Below are 19,384 nucleotides of genomic sequence, written 5' to 3' on the forward strand. Positions count from 1 at the left end.
ACCAAACAGACCTAAGTGGCGATGAGAAATGTGGGGTGTGCTCTAGAAATCTGGATAAGAAGCAATGTAAAAGTGGGCGTGGTTCCTTTTGAAGAATTGGCAAAGCGGGATATTGCATTCTATCAAACAGACCTATGTGCAGCTGAGTGCGGAACTCATGAGCCGCGGGCATGGCAAGAGAGCCTTGTGGACAGGGCTCATGAGTTACAGCGCCCCGACGACGATCTTGCCCTCGCGCGGGAGCTCGATCATTGCCGCTGACGTCACTGGCGCTTTATTATTCTCATTCACTCTTACGGCCAGAGACTAACGAGCACACCCCATATTTCTCACTTCCACATAGGTCTGTTTGGTAGAACTACGTCCATATTATGATTAGTAGAGAGCGTTTTCGATTAGAAATCTAAATACCGATTTTAAGATGCATTTTCGCAAAAAATTACTATCCAGAGAAGGGTTTTTCTGCGTGAACAATCACAAAAATAGAAAAATCACTGGAATGTCATTCAAAAATTGGTTCACGGAGTAATTTTTGTGCGTAGTAGTTCTCTTCGTCCTCTAGGTAAGCTGGGCGATACATTCCTTTCGAAAACAAAGTAAAGTTTGGCAACTTAGAATTCGCAGAAGAGACATTGAATTGCCGAATAAGACAGCTTCTATTTCCTATTCTGCTCATATGCAAAGCTTCTGGGCCTTGCCGAGCCGGCCGTTTTAGGGACCGTACAAGGTAGAAGGGCTGGAAACGCCTCCAAATATTCCGGTCATGGTGGCAAGCATGACAGGAAATGCAACCGTTCGGCAGCTTCAGTCCTCATCAGTGGCGTGGCGTGCTTTGCGATATATCGATTGATCTATGCCATTTAAACCTGTGGGAAAGGATCGATTATCAGGATATTCGCAACAGACACCTTAATAATCGATTCTTTACCATAGCTTCAAGTGGGGAAATATCGAGATATATATCGAAGCACGCCACGCCACCGGTCCTCATCATGGACTTATGTATGGTAAAAGGAACTATGTGCATAGGTTTTGCGTGAGACATAGTTCCTTTTGAGCATAAACACGTCCGTATGATATTTGTACAGCCACATCGAACAAAATGAACGTTGTACGGAAAAAAAGTATAGGAACATCTACTGTAAGTCTACTTGCTTTTTTACACAGCGATACCATTTTGTGAAAATAACCAGAATTACGGTAGTATTTACCAGAAATCTAGTGATACTTATCATAATATAGTAAATGCTACCACATAGGCTGGTGTTCATTACCATACTCGTATCACTGTGGCAGAGTATGGTAAAATCTAGCATATTTTTTTCAGTGAGCAATGTCTCGCTCATTCTTTTGAACTCAGATAATTTGTTCAAAATTGATTATTTTTGTTTCTTCGGTCGCAAACTTTAATGACGACTGCGATGATTTTTTTCCTACCAACTTGAGAAATAAATGTTGAAATATGACGCCAGTGCCATTCTTTTCTCCTCCTCTGTGAATTCATAAAGAATTCCGTCTCATCAAAGTTCCGCCGGACGTTCTATGACACCCTCCGACCCCTCCCCCTCCTTCCTTACAAAGAGAAGGGGACCTTCCCCCTGCCCTCACTCCTCCTCCCCTTTTCATTTAAAATCACTCACTTACGTCTTCGGTGGATGCGTCATCATGGAATCACCACATTTTTCGCACAGTCGTTGAAAAAGAGGAGGATCAGAATGCCCGCATGTGATCATTGAGACGTTCTAGTTCGACTCCTACAATATTGATGGTGGAACAATGAAGAAAAAAACCGATCTTGATTGTCAAGTTTCAAAATTATGGCTCACATTTCTGTACAGAAAAATAGAATTAGACCTTTGCTCGTAGAAATATTCGAGGGTGATCTCGAAATAATGATGAGAAACCTCGCAAATACTTGCTGGAGTGAAAATTTAGAACCTGGCAAGCGCCATCAAGTGTTACTGAGATGGTCTAACTGTTTCTTTCATCCAACGGGAGTCTAATATGGGTACCTGTGTGGATACCTAGGGAAGGAGGCAATTCTTATCTTGAAAATATGATCAGAATTTAGAGGTATTACTCCGCCAAAAGTCCTCGGAAGAAATGCATTTTGCTTCTGCCTGTGCAGAACGCTGTGCCCAATATTAGCTACTCATAGATGCAAAATGAAATTTTAAGGAATCAAATTTTGTTTCATTTCGAGGAATAAAATTTCGTATAATTAAAATAAAATTCATTTTGCTGAAGATTGAAAGTTCATTTTCCATGATATTTCCACAGTTTTTCAGGGTTTGCGTTTGCAACCCACAACAATCATCTGGGCATTCGATAAGAAACCTCCAAAGACTCACCTTTTTCCAAAAAATCCAAATTCAAGAGTTTAGCTGTTTTTATGTAGTTTGTGGCATATTGAGTTCATTGCAGAATTTTTGACATTTTTTTTTTTAACATTTCATCTTATAAAGTTGTATGATATGTTTCTTCTGAGGCTACTCTTAAAAGCGCTTATCTGGTTTTGAATTAGCTAGATGGATGGATAGATAGATAGATAGATGGATCGCTTTATTGAGAGAAAAAAAAACCATGCAAGCGCCATTCACTGAAAAAAAAAGAACCTTAAATTTGCCGCCAAGAAGTATTTCATCTTAAATCAAGATTTTTTTTTGTTAATATACGCTACTTTTTTGCTTAACCCGAACATTATTTTTCTTGTATCAAGAAAAAGTCAGCTTAAAGCAAGATAAACAAAATTCTTGGCGGCAAATTCAAGAATCATCATGCTTGATCCAAGCTACTTTTTTTTCCAGTGTTTGGAGTATCCAGAGATGCAAAATTTCATGAAGTTTTTCAAAATGTAATTTGGACGTATCCATTCTAAAAGGAATTTATTGTGCATAGGGTGTGCGTGGAGCATAGTTCCTTTTAGCATGAATACGTCCATTTCTACTCCTAACCCGATTGCGCTTACTTGCTTTTATCCCCATCGTTAAATTGGCACTCAGCATTTCAAATTCAACATAATTTCCAAACGTAACAAATCCCCGCGTAAACACACTCGTAAACATGGAGTGCGCCACTCGAAAGAGTGACGGAAGCCGCGAAGAATAGTCCCGAGGCGCCTCCGTGCAAACCGGCGGCAGCTCAAATATAAAACCCGACGAAGACATCAGGAGTGAGTCACGGCGACTGTTTGTCATTTTCGTCACGAACTCGCGATCCCGAGCCCCTTAAGCGTCGACACGCGACAACCTCGCTCATATTATCTTCGCCCTCCGCGCCAGAGAGTATCCACAGAGCTGACCACTTGGGCCAATTGACTAATCAGCGACGACCAGTGTCGGTAGCCGCGAGAGAAGTGCCGTCAGTGCAGTGCCACCCGCATCCCGAGTTCAATTCCCGTTTCCTGTGTCCTGTGTCCTGTGCGTGCGATATGCGGCTCGAAGCGATCATCCCGGACTTCCCGGCCAACACCACGCACGGCCCGATCAACTTCTACGATTTCGCCGGCGACTCGTGAGTTTTTGCTGAGTTTTTAAAATGCGAATCGGTATCGATGGATGAGTGGAAATTCAAAAACTGTTAGCGCCATCATATGTTGCTAGCTGATTGTGCAACCGAATCAGTGTCTTGAAGAAGGGCGGAAGTCCAATTTTCAAACTCGTTTTTTTGTTCTTTTACATTTTTGACGTTCTTTTACGCGACATTCGCGTTCCGAGCAGCGGAATGCCGCTATATCCATGGGCATAATATGGACCGCGTTAAGTAGAAAGAAAACAAGCCACAACATCTATTGCCTTTGACGTTCTTTAACGTGAAATTCGCGTTCCGAGCAGCGGACTACCGCTGTCTTCTTGGGCATAATATATGGACCTTTCCGAACAAACAGCATATTCTCATGTCAACGTCGTTAAGTTTGTGCACTTTTTTTTCCTAGTATCCAAAACTATCCACACTGTGCATTTCTGTTCCAAAAAAATTCAGAATAATAGAAAGGAAAATTGAGGCAAATTTCAGAACTGAGCTTACGGCTCTCTTACAACTGAACAGTTGAATGTATATGCATAATCCTCGCAATGTCGACAAGGGTATGTGCTGTTTAGTCGGAAAGTTCCTCATGTATGTGGTAAAGGCCAATTAGAGAGTTAAATGAAGAAAAAGAAGAAGAAGAAAAATTGAAAAATGGACTTGCATCCTTTTTAAAAGTTCCGATTCAACTGCTCTTCTAATCTAACGGGAATCCAATGGCTTATAAATTTTAATAATTGAGGCGTTGAGTGCAGAAACGGCACTCCTCGGTTGCCTTATCCCAGAATCTTCAATTGTATCTTGTATATTTTAGAGAGGATATTGTTTTTGAATTTTCTGGAGTATTTCGTTCAGGGTATTATATAATCATAAATAATACCCGGTAAAAGTTGCAACGAATGATATTTGCCAACGCTCTTCCTCGTTTTAAAAATATCCATTTCAAAATCAAGCCTCTGTATTTTGTTGATTATGCAAATTATATCTTGAAATTTTGACAAATATTTTATTTTGAACTTTAGAAGACGGAGTGTCGGTGGTTTTGCCTTCTTGCGCTAAAATTCAGCATGAACCTGAATTCCTCGTTACGGAGGGAAAAAAACTCTTTCGAGCACGGAGTTATGTTTGGCGTGGCACTAGAAACGTTAAACGTAGTTAAAATTGTAAGTCTATTTAAATTAGTTTATAGACATTTAATTAAATTGTGCGGAGTTTGGTAGAAACCTATTTAATTCTCATATTGTAGAAGCTAGGTCGAATTGTAAAATTTTAAGCAAGTTTGTTCTCGGTATAGTATTATCATGTAAATGCATTTGATTTCAGATGGGTGGTACTTTTTTCCCACCCTGCCGACTTCACGCCGGTCTGCACGACTGAATTAGGAAGGATGGCGGTTCATTTACCCGAATTTGAGAAAAGGAATGTGAAACTTTTAGCTCTATCTTGCGACAAACTTGAAACTCACACAGACTGGGTTAATGTAAGTTTTACCCTTTACGTTTCATGCTAAAATAATTAGGTATCATCTAATCGGGGGAAGTGCAAAACAGATGATGATTATTATGGAGTGGTCCAGAAATACATTTTCCGTTTTGGGCCCCCAGTTGAAATTCTGGAAGATTAGTGACAAGAATAGAGCTAAGAAAAATTTTGGGTCGATCCATCAATTTTTGGAGGGTGTCCGCCCCCTGTGAAAAAATTACAATTTTTTAAAACAAAAATTGTAATTTTTCGTAGTCTCACCTATGGACAACTTTAACACACTTTGTGAGATTAGAATATCGACTTCAAGTATGAAATCTAAAAACAGAATACCAGAGTAGAGCTGTACAAAATTTAGACAAGACTGGATTCTTTTAGGGATCCACCCTCCCCCTTACACGTGCAAAAACGATCCTGACAAACACTGTTTTTGCTAAAATTGGACTTAAATCCGTGAAAACCGCACAAAACCGGCGTTTTTTGCATGTTACAGGGGTGTACATCCCCTGAAATAAATCTGATCGTGCCAAAATTTTTCACATGTCTACTTTCGATGTTCTTTTTTCTAGATTTTCTCCCGTAAACCGATACTCCAAACTCACAAAGTGTGTTAAAATTGTCCTGAAGTTAAAATACAAAAAATCGCGGATTTTGGTTTAAAAAAGGAGATTTTTGGAGGGTGCGCACTGCGTACCCTCCAAAAATTAACGCATGAACCCAAAAGTTTTCCCAACTCTTGTTAACCTTTCATAGAATTTCTATGGGAACCAAAATCCGAGCCAAGCATTATTTTTAATCACCCTATGATTACACAACAAAGGCGCCTGATTCTCGCGAATACTGTACTCTTCCACGAGAGGAGAGTTACACAACATTGCGACTAAATAAGTGTACATCAGTGATACGATCTCGAAGTATACGTTTGACGTTACTACAAAAGCAGTGGCGTGACGTGTTTTGCGATATATCGATTGATCCACCATTTAAACCTATGGAAAAGGATCAGTAAACAGGGTGTTCGTAACGGACAGCTTAATAATCGATTCTTTACCATAGCTTCAAACTGGGAAATATCGATAATCGATCATTCACGCATTCGCCACTTTACAGAGACAATCTAATGGCTGATCAAACCTCGTGAGATATTGTGCAATATGCAAAAACACCCGTTGTGGGAATCATTCAGGACATATTGTGATCATCATAACACATGTTAAAGTGGAGGTTATTGTCCAGATTTCCCGCTCCTGTCGTTTCCTTATAGTAGAAAACCAGATTTTCTAATTACTAGTAGCTTCTTGGCTCGGAGCTTCCCCATAAAATCTCGGCGGTTGATACTCCTCGTGCGCGCGGGAAGACACCGGTCGTCGGAGGAGTAAACATGTTACATAAGATGATCGTGGACGTGATGTTATGTCGTGTTCGGCGAATTAATAATGCATTCTATTTTTCAAACAAGGTCAGGACGGTGTAATAAACGCATAGCGATCCTTACGTGAGAGGGTCAGTGTCTCGTAACCCAGACTCATGTCAGAGTGTTTCAATCGAAATTTATTAATCTGGGACCGGTTTGGCAACCGCGAACCGATGAATACCAGGTTTCGCGCTCGTTTCTCGTCGGATATATCTTCAGATTCATGAGTCCAAATTTAGGAACCTTTCATGGTATTGATTAAAGGGGAAAAAATCGACAATGAGAAAAAAATGAAAAAATACAAAAATAAATCTGGAGAATTCAGAAGAATATTTCACTTTTAATTCACCGCACAAGATCAAAAGTCAAATGGTAGCAATGCAAAGTGAGATTTTCTCTCAAATTCAAAAGTAAATAAGGAATAAAGAAAAGTTATATTTCAACTTTAAGTTGGATGAACAGAATGAGAGATCTGAAATTACCTACCTTAATTCATTTGCTATAAATAGTGATTGATTACTCAATCAATACAATGACTTACATGTCCTTAAAATTAATTTGAGTCCATTTTCAGTAAAAGGGCTTCAAAGGCTTGCGACGCTCCCGATATTTAGCTTTTTATGTACCTACCACTGACCTACTTAAAAGCTCTTCATGTATTTTCCCCAATTGATGGGCTCTTAGCTGTTCATGATTTTTACTTTTTTGCAATTATTTTAAGTCTTGAACCAACCAATAACGTAAGACATGTTTTCCATGAGCTTTGGTCCTGACACACTGGGATTGGAATTGACCGTAGGTTGAAGTACATTTTGACCGGACCTCTTTCTGACTCTTCTTCGCAGAAAGAATACAAATACGTTAAGATGAGCGCTCAAATTTTTCCTGGAGTGGCCATAAAACGACTTTGCCGAATTCGTCGTTCTTAAATCAGAGTAGGAAGGGGCACAGCACAGCCCTTTTTTAGGACGGTAACGTTGTAATTTATCAGAACGATTCAAGCGTTATTAGGATGATTGCCAATGTTACGATAAGAATCAATAATAATTTACTTCATCGGCAAAATAGGCAACGCTGGAATTGAGTTGCAGTGCGAGAGAAACAAGCAAATCACCCTCAGTTGAAGACGAATGCGACGAACACTCATCTTAACTCCTGGACGCAACTATTCGGGCTCCATGGATGTCCGTGTTGGATACGCACGGAAATGAAGGCGTTTTGACTGTATAGGCACCTGCGGCGCCAACTGCGAGCTTCAATGCGAGGGTGCGAAATGGTAAAGCACCTTCAATTCTTCGTTCATACTGCAAAGATAGCTCCCAGGCACGAATAGTTGCATACAGGCAAGGGAAGTGAGTATCTTTTGTGCTTCAGTTGTGATATCGCGATGTGCTGAGCATGATTTTTAAAGCAGCTATTCGTGTCTATGAGGTGTCTCCGAAGTAAAATGCACAATTAAAGGCAATCTACCATTTTAGATCCAAGAAGTGAAGCCCGCAGAACAAAGAAACGAACCTTTCAAAGAGGTTGGACGTGAAATTTTCGGCTAAAATTGTGAATTTCGATGTTCATTGTTTCACATCATTTACTTTAGCGGATTAGGTTATTTTGTCATATTTCCTCCAATAATTGTCCAATTTATAAACCAAGGATATCCTCATACTCAGTTTTCCTAGCAGTATCATTTTAAAGATAAAATTTACAAAATTCCAGACACCAGCAAATTCTCTATTATTGCGTATGGTGATTTGCAGGACATCAAGTCGTACTGCCAGGACATTCCCGGTGAATTCCCGTACCCGATCATCAGTGACGAGTCGAGGGAGCTGGCGGTGAAGCTGGACATGTTGAACGAGGCCGATAGAGAAAATCCGGATACTGCCATGACAGTCCGAGCTCTCTACGTAATCAGTCCTGATAAGAGGTTGAGGCTCTCCATGGTCTACCCAACGTCCACGGGACGCAACGTTGAGTGAGTAAACCCTTTCCTCTCGCTATCATTTCCTTTCCAGGAGACGATTCTAGGGCCTTGTCTCCACGGGACGTTTTCATGGGATTTGTCACAAGTTCGAATCGCAGAAATGAAACTTCTGGGATTTTTCCCAGTTACCGTCTCCACGGGACGAGGCTCATACGGTCCTGGGACTAGTTTGTGCGGGAAGATAAATTAGATAAATTCGAGTATTTAACCGGGATTAAAATAATAATTGCACTCAACTGGCAATCAGACACATTATTTTAACTGAACAAACATGCGCAATAGAGTAATCAACAAAATATCGCACAATTCGTTTTCACTTCTTCTTCCTCTCATAGTGGGTCCTAGAGGTACAAAGACCATACTTGGTACTGGGAAAAATATTGATTAACTCAATATTTTTCCCAACTTTGTAAGTGGGATTTTTCCCTGGGACAAATCCCGTGAAACGACCCGTGGAGACAAGGCCTAAGGAAACAATTGCGGCTTTTCCAAGGGTAATTGAACGTTTTTCTATCAAGCAGAACTATGTGCAGGTGAGAAATATGGGGTATGCTTTAGAGAGCTGCATAAGAAGCAATGCGGTCAGTGGGTGTGATTCCTTTTGAAGAATTGGAAAAGCGGGATTTTAAATTGAGCAAAGAGAACTATGTGCCAACTGAATGTGGGATTCATGAGCTGCGGGCATGGCACGAGAGCGTTGTGAACAGGGCTCATGAGTTAAAGACCGCCTACTCGATCGTCGTTTCTCTCGTCGTTGCCGCTGCCGTCACAGGCGCTTTATTATTCTCAATCACTCTTACGGCCAGAGAACTAACGAGCACACCCCATATTTCTCACCTCCACATAAATCTGTTTGATAGAAATACGTCTAATTATGTTCTTTACTTATATTTTTATGAAATGTTTTAAGAAAAGAAAAGAAAATAATAAAAAAGGTTATTAGGAAATTTTAAGTGCACCAAAACTGACTCTTGTGCAATTCACCCAACTGAAAAATAGGAACTATATTTCGTTTTTGTGTTGGAACAACGGAAGTTAATTTCAGGGAAATTTATCCTACCAGTGGTGCAGCGATTTTTGTAAGTAGGCAATATCGTTTATCTTGAATTCAATTGCAATGCATTATGAATATCGATTCTAGATGAAGCATTCTAAGTAGAATTTCATGCATTTATATGAGGAAATAGTGTTGCCAACTTACAGAAATCGTCACGTCTCTCTGGTCTTTTCAGATAAATTTCCCGGAAACTTCACATCCTCTGATACAACAAAACAAAATATTGTTCCTATTTTTTGAGGTAAATAGATTTAGCCAGATTCAGCCTGATTGTATTCAGCGTCGCCTAACTTGTTTGTAATTTTTCCCCTAGAAACTAAAAATTAAACTGCTTCCAATTAATATTTGAATTTCCTCCAAGACTATGATGAACATACTTGCAAATTTAAAGAATGAATGCTGTTCTTCTGTAAAAATGTAAAGCATGGTAAAAAATTAGGCAATGTCTGAGAAAATTAGACTGATTCTGGATTGATATGTTGAAATAGCGCGACTCTTGTTACTTATGGGGATGTAATATTGAGGTAATACTCTTGTAATATTGGAGGATTTTCCCTTTGGATAGAAGATCGTACTGAGCAATCACGCCAATTTTCCTTTTCAAAGTCAGAGAGAAGTCAAAACAAGCAGTAAGCTCCAACGCATTCGCGTCGGAAAGCGGCTCTGGCGACGGTAGTTGTAGTCAAGAATGAGGGCCTAGACACATGGTTTCCTTGGTAACCTTTGTTTGCTATCAGCTGATATCGAGTAATATGCCTAGGAAGCTCCAACCACTGCATTCTTCCAAAAAACCGCGAAAACTTTAAAATTCAAAATTTCAAATTTTGAACGTAAAGTACATTTTTTCCATCACGAGATTAAAGCACAGACAAGTTTTGAATTATTGACTGTATCACCATGATTCCAAAAATACACTACACAACATAGCATTGGCTAACAATAAAACAATATGCAATAAAATAAAGTCATGACAAGGTACATACATAGTCGAAAATGGCGCCGATTCCCATCAACCAACGCGCGGTCTCTCCAATGTAACATGGTCCATTGATACTCCCCAGCTGGGACCGTCCGGAATAGCAGCTCTAGTGCAAGCACCAGAGCCGCTAAAATGTTGCCAAAACTACTCAGAGTTTTCAAAATCAGAGTCTGGGGAAGTCGAGGATTTTTATGTTTTGTGTTAAGTCACGAAGCTGCTGTCACGCAATTTTACCCTCATCCTACAGGATAAAATAAAATAAATCGATACAGAATAAATCTAATACATTCAATTTCACTTTTTTACAGTGAGCTGTTGCGAGTAATTGATTCATTACAATTACACGATCGCTTGAAAGTAATAGCCACTCCGGCCAACTGGGTGGTAAGTGTTTGCCTACTGAATTATACTTAAATGCTCAATAGTAACACAAATTCACATAAGTCCTCACTTATAACTCAACTTTTACTTATGAATGCACTTAAGCGCTGGCTTTTCCTGTGTGCGATGACCTCGCGGCATCGGCGTGCCGCTGCACTTCGGGTCACTATTTCGCCACGGGGCTGTTGCACAGTATCACACGAGATTGAAGGCACCCCAACGTATCATGATTGACAGCATCTTTCAAAAGCACAAAGTTTCCACGAAATTAAATAGAGTGACGACGAAAAAAAGAGAGCGGTAGTCGAAAAACTTACCAAGTCTCAGTATCTGTATTCAATAACGTTTAGCATGATTTTTGAACTTCATGAGAGGAAAAAGTGTCTTAATTGCAGCAGAAATATGCTTAGATTTACCGTCGAGAAGATTTACTTATGAAGCAAAAAAGAATATAATGCCTGTCCAAAGAAGATAAGGTGCTTATCTAAATTGAAAAGTCACTTACATCAAGCAGAAATCCGCTTTCACTCAGCTATTTTATTCTTGAACCAAAATAAAATCTTCTCGACGGCATACTCAATAATGGTTCTGCCTGAATCAAGTCACCTTTTTTCTAATTAAATTAAAAAAGTATGCTAAAAGTTATTAAATATACGGATGCTAAAACTTAGTGAGTTTTTGGACTACCGCTCTTTTTTTGTGGAAGAGTATCTTGATTTATTTTGCGTGGAAAGCTCCGTACTCTAAAAGGTTGCAGTTACCATTCTCAATATGTTGGAGCGCCTTCAATTTTGTTTGATACTGTGCAACACCTCTGGCGGAAATAGTTGCTTGTGGCGGCGTGGCACGCTGCGGCTGGCGGCGCAGCAGGCGGGTGGCCAGTGCGAAAAGCGCAACCTAGAGGGATACTTCAACCATTGCGCAATGCGTGAAGTATCCTGTTAGGTTTGTAGGCGCCAATGCGCGTTTACAACCGGCAGCACGCCGTTCCGCTCTATGATTGGCTCTAATATTTGAACGCGCGGAGTCAGCGTTTTTCAACTCATTTTGATTTTGAAATGTTTGCCTACTCTGCATGAATTGTTCTCATCTATATAGATGGAAAAAAAAATATGTATTAAAAGAAAATATAATGCGTATTTTGTAAATATTAAAGTGGTTCCATGTCAAATTTAATGATTCCCAAAGCACTTCATTTTCAAAAAATTTACATTTTAAAATGTGACAAATATTTATAAAACCTTTTCCAGGCGATGGCATCGATAGTAATCTCAATGAGCCATAGTTGTGTTGATAGAAACTACAAAAATGAATATATAAAAGAGGAAAGAACCTAGAAGCCCCATCTTTCGTTTTAACCCATTTGTACATCAATCTTATTTTAGTGTCAAATACGTCCAACTTTGAACGTTTTGTTGCGCATTTACAACGCCGCAGCACAGTATAAGCAAAAAATATAAGACTAAAAATTAAAGGGCTTTGAAAATCATTAAATTTGACACGAAACCATCTTAATATTTACAACACACACGTTATATTTCCTAAAATACATATGTTTTTCATCAATTCACATGAGAATAATCCATGCAGAGTGTGCAAACATTTCAAAATCATGAGTTGAAAAACGCTGACTCCGCGAGTTTAAATATTAGAGCCTAACACAGAGCGGAGCGGTGCAGCGCAGCGGGCGGCCAGTGCGGAACGCGCTCAGGCGCCTACAAACCTAGAGGGATACTTCAAGCATTGCGCAATGCGTGAAGTATCATGTTAGGTTTGTAGGCACCAACGCCCGTTTCAAACCGGCAGCACGCCGTTCCGCTCTATGATTGGCTCTAATATTTGAACGCGTGGAGTCAGCGTTTTTCAACTCATGATTTTGAAATGTTTGCCTCCTCTGCATGAATTGTTCTCATCTATATGGATGAAAAATAATATGTATTAAAAGGAATATATAATGCGTATTTTGTAAATATTAAGGTGGTTCCGTGTCAAATGTAATGATTCCCAAAGCACTTTAATTTTTTTTTTTTTTTTATATGCTGTGCTTTTACTGTGGTGCAGCGTGACGTACGCGTAACCAAATCCTCAAAATTGGACGTATTTAACTCTAAAAGATCGATGCACAAATGGGTTAAAACCAAAGATTGCGTGCTTCTTGGATTTTTATCCTCTTATTCGTTTCTGTATAGTTTTTTTTTCAACACAGCTACGGCTCATTGAGATTAATATCGATGCCATTGCTTGGAAAAGATTACACAAATATTTGCCACGTTTTGAAAATGTAAGTGTTTTTAAAGTGAAGTAATTTCTTCGTTAAAAAAAAAAAAAAAAAAAAAAAAAAAAAAAAAAAAACCGCTTTTACCATTTAAAATGATCTCCGTGTTTGCAACAAATAAGATCAATATTACTTAACCTTTCCAGGACTTTCCATTTTATTTTAACTGATTCAGGATAAAATTAGCTCCTTCAATTGAGCGTATAGGCCACAAGCAAATTTAACTGAAAATATACCAATTTTAGGTTCTACTATTTCTTCCCATAGATTGACGATCATCATTAAAATCAAAATAATTTTAAGGTACGATTACACTTCAAAACAGGACCTTAACTCAAATAAAATGGTTTCTTTTTACAGCCTGGAGATAAAGTTATGATCCTCCCAACCGTAACCGACGAGCAAATTCAAGAGTTATTCCCAGAGGGCGCTGTTGACAGCGTGTCGATGCCATCAGGAAAGTGCTACGTCCGCACCACCACCAAATATTGAGGTCACGAGACTCCTAAATAGAATACATTTTGCAATTAGGAACAACAATTTCTGGCTCATGGATAAAAACACTTACCTGCGTAGGAAAATTGATGCTCCATATGTTGTTTCTAAAATGAGTCAAATATTGCAGTTCCTAATTACAAAATGTAGTCCAAATCTGCCAGCGTTCGACACAGATGGAGGAGCAACTGTCGATAAAAAGTTCGAATGGTTCCTCCTGCACGTTTATTCTTCTGTCGCATGTAATCCTGTGGCTGCGATGTGACGAAGAAGGATTCCGAAATAATAAACGAAAAAATTCTACATTAAAGCTAAGCATATTGTCATATTTTACTCTAAATTGTTTCTTTTACACTAATAAAATTGTCATAATTACTTGTTTAAGAATACCGTAGTAATTTATTCGTAAATGGAGGCCATCGAATGCAGAGTTGCAATTTTTCATGAAAAATGAAATCTTGAAATTTCATTGAAATAGGGATCAAACGCTTTATAGCAAAGTTGTTCTAGTTGCAACCTTGGAAGCCCCACACCAAGGGACAACCCTGTCAATGTATTCTCTATCATCGAGAGGAGAGGTTTACTATGAATGGCGGTTGACTCTCGGCGTACCTTTTATTACAGCCTCAACTTTGAGAGCTTTCTTTCAGCTTGAATGCTCGTTTCAGAGAAAACCAGTGGCACATTCGTGTTTTTTGCGAAATTCCACAAACGCTATGAGTCTTTGTATCGCAAATCCTTGACACGTGCAAAAACTCCATCGTCGGTTTTATCTGTGACTGAGGAAATACTTGGTCCGTGAAAAAGTACCTCCTCTTTCCATGAGAGTCAAATGCAGGAAAAAATTTCGAAATCGAAAATTTCAAGTTCTCAACAGAAAACGCTTTTTAGAAGCCTTCGGAACAAGGTGCAGGCGGTTTTAGTTATATCTCTCAGCAAAGAGGGTGGTAGCTGTTTGGTTATTTTCCGTGTGCATATCAGACTTTTGAAAAGGATTCTTAATTTCCCCATAGGATTTTAAATTTAACGTAAAAGTCAAGAACTTTTATCTTTGAACTTCGCTCGAAAATGCGATTTTTTTAATTTTGAATTTTGTTTGCTGTGGCGAGTATTTATTTTGTATCTTATTAATCTTTGTTTCTATTTGAAGTAGACCCCTTTCCTTTGATTTTAATGTATGGATTTATGGCTTTTGACTCCTTGTTTCTTAGTTGGATGACTTTGATTTGAGGTAACCTCAATCGGGGCTATGTGGACCATTTTTCTGGGGCTATGTTGACCTACCAAGAAAACATATATTTTATATTTTTTTTGGCGTAAGGTTTCAAATCCATTTTCTTTGAGTTTGAAACGGTCCTATTTAGTAGAGAAGTAGATCTTCTTATTGTTTTTTAAGTTGCTTTTCACGCCAACTCACTTATTAAATTTGATACTGTTTTTTAAAAAATAAAATTATTTTTAAATTTTCAGCTCCAAAGGTATTGAGTTTTACAAACATTGCGAAAGATAAGTGTAAGGGCATAATACTAAGCTTTTTTAAGTGCAATTACAATCAACTGAACAAGGTTAACATAGCTTCCTTACAGGTGGCTCACTTAGCCCCGGGGGTGGCCATTATAGCCCCAAGCAGGGGCTATGTCGACCAAAATGGATTTTCTTTTAAAAACGCATGAAACTCACAAAATTAAAGTATTTTGTACAATGTTTTCAGTTGATTTTAATTTTACACTGTATACTCAAAGATTAGAGCATTAAAGAAATGGCATTCTATTCTTCTGTTTCTTCAGACACAAGTTTTCAAAAAATCTGGTCAACATAGCCCCGGTATCCTATTTTGGAACACAGATTCTACTGCCAATTTTTACCAGGGTTACTGAGGAAAATGATGGACTTAACTTTAGGGTTCCTAGTGGGTTGCCGCTAGTTCTAGTCTATTTCTTACCTCCGATGTCCATTACAACCACCCGCTTCCACCAATAGGATCGCTCCATTCTCTCTTTGTTTTCTTTGCCTTTGTCGCTGTGTCTATTAATCTATAAAACCAGCCTGTACATGGTTTTCCAGCCTGCATATATTCCTTTGAATTTTCTCCTTCAGACAGTGTTTTGTCTGATGGCTCTTACCTTCGGATCAGGATTGTTGCGCACCGAGGCGAATTCATCTTCCACTTGAAAATCAGTGGATAGAGCTTGAGTCACTTTTTCACTCGCGGGGATTTTGTCCGCAAACACTAGGAGGATTATCAAAGAAATCACCAACATCACGGGGAAATTTACTGGGTTAGCTAATTTCACCGCACATCTACTCATCTCGAGCCAATCTACTGTGGTCCATGTTCCGAGACAACTGCCAGTGGCGTATAACCTTTGCAAAGTCATGCTTAATGCACGTCACAATGTCTGTGATTGAAGCTTTTGTTTTTATGACCACATCTCTTCGATACCTAAAAGCCGATATGGACGAGCTCAAATGAGGATGTACATGCAAAAACGCCGTGACACAGTGGCTTTCTCGAACGTCCACGGTTTTTTTATTCAAGTTACAGCAAGGCTATTTTTCCTCGTACGAAATCCCGTAGTTTAGTACAAAAGAGCGAAAAAAGTATTCAGAAACGTGGTCCGAACTGTATATATAACAAGATGGTAATGTAGCGCTGGGTCGACACTATTTAGACGTCTTCATGCTAATTTATTGGAACTATGTGGAAGTGGAAAGATGGGGTGTGCTCGTGGAAGCTGGATAAGATACAATGTAAAAGTGGATATAGTTCCTTTTGAGAAAGTGGAAAAGCGGGATTTTCAATTAAAACAAAAGGAGACTGAGAGATAACTCGTGAGCCGTGGGCACGTGACAAGAGCGTTGTGGACAGGGCTCATGAGTTAAAGACTGACGACCTAGTCGTCGTCGCTCCCGTCGTGCCTCGTCGAGCCCAGTCCTCACCGCTGACGTCACTGGCGCTTTTAAAGTCCCATTCATTCTTATGGCCCTAGCACTAACGAGCACGCAACCCATCTTTCCACTTGCACTTGGTTCCATTTAGCATAAACACGTCTATTTTGAGGGGAAGCAAGGCCAAAAAGTTCACATTTTAGAGTCAAAAATTTCGAACTCTAATGAATACCAGTACAAGGATGAGTTGACAAGTTAAGATACGTCATGCAATTTTGTGCGGTAATGTTCAGGAATATCACCAGAATAATAAATCTCGGACAGAACGGGGCAAAACACCGATACCTCATGTAACTTGCCTGTTTTAATCCTCCAAATTTCTAAAATCTTCTGTTGCCAATATTTCGTTTTCTTCCAAACCATAACGGAAGAAAAATAAATAGAATAAAATAAAAAAACCTCAGTCTATTTTCCGTTTCAAACTTTAAAATATATACGATACCAGTTAAGATCAAGATTTTCCCTCTTGTCTCGAATGTCTCCTCCTCCCCTCAGCTTCAGTCGAACAATAACCCCCTTCAGTTGGCCGTGACGCAATCAGCTTATTTTGGGATTCAAGTTCAGTTGCTTGAGCCGCGGGCGCAAGGAATCTACTTTTCATTACCATAGGCCCTCTCCGAATCCTTAAATGTTCAGTTTTTTGTTACAGTTTGTTCGTTGTATTGGGTCACTTGACATGCTTTTTATGGCTGTGGACAAGTGGTAAAGTCATTCAATAAGTTAGATCTATTTACATTTTGGAAGCACGACCCATGATTTTTACTTTCTCGCTACCTTAAGAAGTATTGTCATCCTCGAAGGGGGGGGGGGGAGTTAAAATTTCATCATTTTAAGACGTTTTAAGGTCCCAGGAGTCAAAATAAGCATACTTGAAAAAATGTGTGTCCGTCCGTCCTGCGTTCCTCAAATCTGTGTACTTCTTATGAAGGAACTTAATCAAAGAAAAACAGTTTTGCCAACTTGCATAATCGCCAGTGACGGAAATGATTCAGTATTAAGTTTTATCTTCAGCCCCTTTATACATTTTTTAGAACTTGGGCTAAAGCTAAAGTTGAAATGATGGTTGATATGGAGAATCTCAATAATTTGGCTAATCTCTTTCCGTCCGGGAGATATAGAATAGGGAAGCTTACTTCACGGATTGCGCACATAGATCGGTGGAGATCCAAGTACACCTTGCTTTAAAAAGTTGAATGTGTACCATCATGCTTAAATTCTTTGTAAGAAAAAACATGTCGACGGCGTGAGTCTGCAACCACATATCTCGTTTGCGGTGTTTCAAAATCTCAGCTCCTTTTTAATTTTTCTAAAGGAGAACAAATCGACATCATTCCTTTAAGTTTTCGCAGAATATTCCTGGTACTGAGAAGAAAAATCACGGCAGTTTTTAAGAATTGTCGTTGAGTACTTTTTCATTCAAAAAATAAAGTATGACAGGAAGTCTGCAAACCGAGTTATGTGATTGCGAACTTACACCGTCGATGTTGTCCTCCTAAAATGTTTCTCTAAAAATGTATGCGAAACTGTTGGGTTATACCTATACTTTGAAACAAATTGCATAACTAATAGATTTTTAGAAAAGTAAAACACTGGCGTAAATTTTAAAAATGCACGTATTATACGGAGAAAAGAACATCGTGCATGGGACCCGAAGTTGAGGTCATATGGATCTCTGAAGTTTTCTGATCACGCATCCGAGAACTTAAGGTCGAGCTGCCGAAGTTCGGGTCAGACATCTAAGTACTTCGGTATGTACCGGAGTACTTCAGATGTCTGGCCCAAGCTTCGACAGCTGGACCTCAAGTTTTTAGATACGTGATCCGAAAACTTCTGAGATCCATAGGACCTCAACTTCGGGTCCCATGCACGAAGTTTTTTCTCCGTGTAAGTAAAGAGGCTGAAAAAAAAGTATGAAGTCTAAAAATTTTCCAGCTGAGGGTACTTAAACTCGCCTAAAAATCTTTTAAATCAGCGAAATTGCTATCGAATATGGCAAAGTTGCTGTTGAAAGCTCCTGAAATGACCTTAAAGCTTGTTAAAGCTGTATGTTTTCTTTGTTTTCACGAGAGTTGGTGGCGAAACAATGAGTCACGTACTATGGCTTTTCTGTCGTTGAGTGCGTCTACCGCAATCAGTTTGTACTATGGCTTTACATATCTTAGTGCTCTATATGTAAACATGAACAAAAGCTAATTCGCAAAAGGCGCATGTGACAAATATGCAGAAAAATAGTATTCATCAAAAAAAGTTGAAACGAATTTACAAACAAAAACTCAGATACATTTCCTTTATTTCAATGCAAATGAGGAAGTAACAAAGCAAATTATCCGGTCTACCCTTCAAGAAATCCTATGCATATATATAGAACTGCAGCAGTGCAGCAGCTCAATTATTGTAGCCTTGCTTCATACTCGTTGTTTGCGTTGTGGATTCACCAGCCACTTACTACGCGCTGATACCTAGCATTCCGGTAAGATATTTCACTTTAATGCATTGAACTTCTGTTGCTTTTGTATATGTATACCCTTATCATTCAATTCAGCACCCAAAAAGCGCATCTCATAGATCAACGATAGAAAAACGGGATACTTTACAAAATTGAATCTCTACAAGAGACAGATTATACCTTTTTATTTTAATACTCCACGAAGGAATGAACTACAAAAATTATGCGACAAAAAATGCTAAAAAATGGGGGACTTTTGAAATTTTTGGTCCAAGAAAGCGTAGTTTTAAAAAAAAGCTATTTCAAATTACTGTGATCTGCCATTTGGAGCATGAAACTGCCGGATCATAATGCAACGAGATGATAAGGTCACGCATCTCGTATTTTGTATATATATATA

At 39.1% G+C, this 19,384-nt stretch overlaps 1 protein-coding gene across 1 annotated transcript; it reads left to right on the forward strand.

Moving 5' to 3' along the window:
- Positions 1 to 3,168: 3,168 nt before the first annotated feature.
- Positions 3,169 to 13,976, forward strand: LOC109035362 (peroxiredoxin-6). Its single transcript, XM_019048962.2, has 5 exons — positions 3,169 to 3,513; positions 4,849 to 5,005; positions 8,176 to 8,393; positions 10,747 to 10,822; positions 13,455 to 13,976. Exons 1-5 carry the CDS (start codon positions 3,431 to 3,433, stop codon positions 13,584 to 13,586), a joined length of 666 nt encoding a protein of 221 aa, XP_018904507.2. The 5' UTR covers positions 3,169 to 3,430; the 3' UTR covers positions 13,587 to 13,976.
- The last annotated feature ends 5,408 nt before the right edge of the window (positions 13,977 to 19,384 follow it).

The sequence above is a fragment of the Bemisia tabaci genome, chromosome 7, assembly GCF_918797505.1.
Source record: "Bemisia tabaci chromosome 7, PGI_BMITA_v3".
NCBI lineage: Eukaryota > Metazoa > Arthropoda > Insecta > Hemiptera > Aleyrodidae > Bemisia > Bemisia tabaci.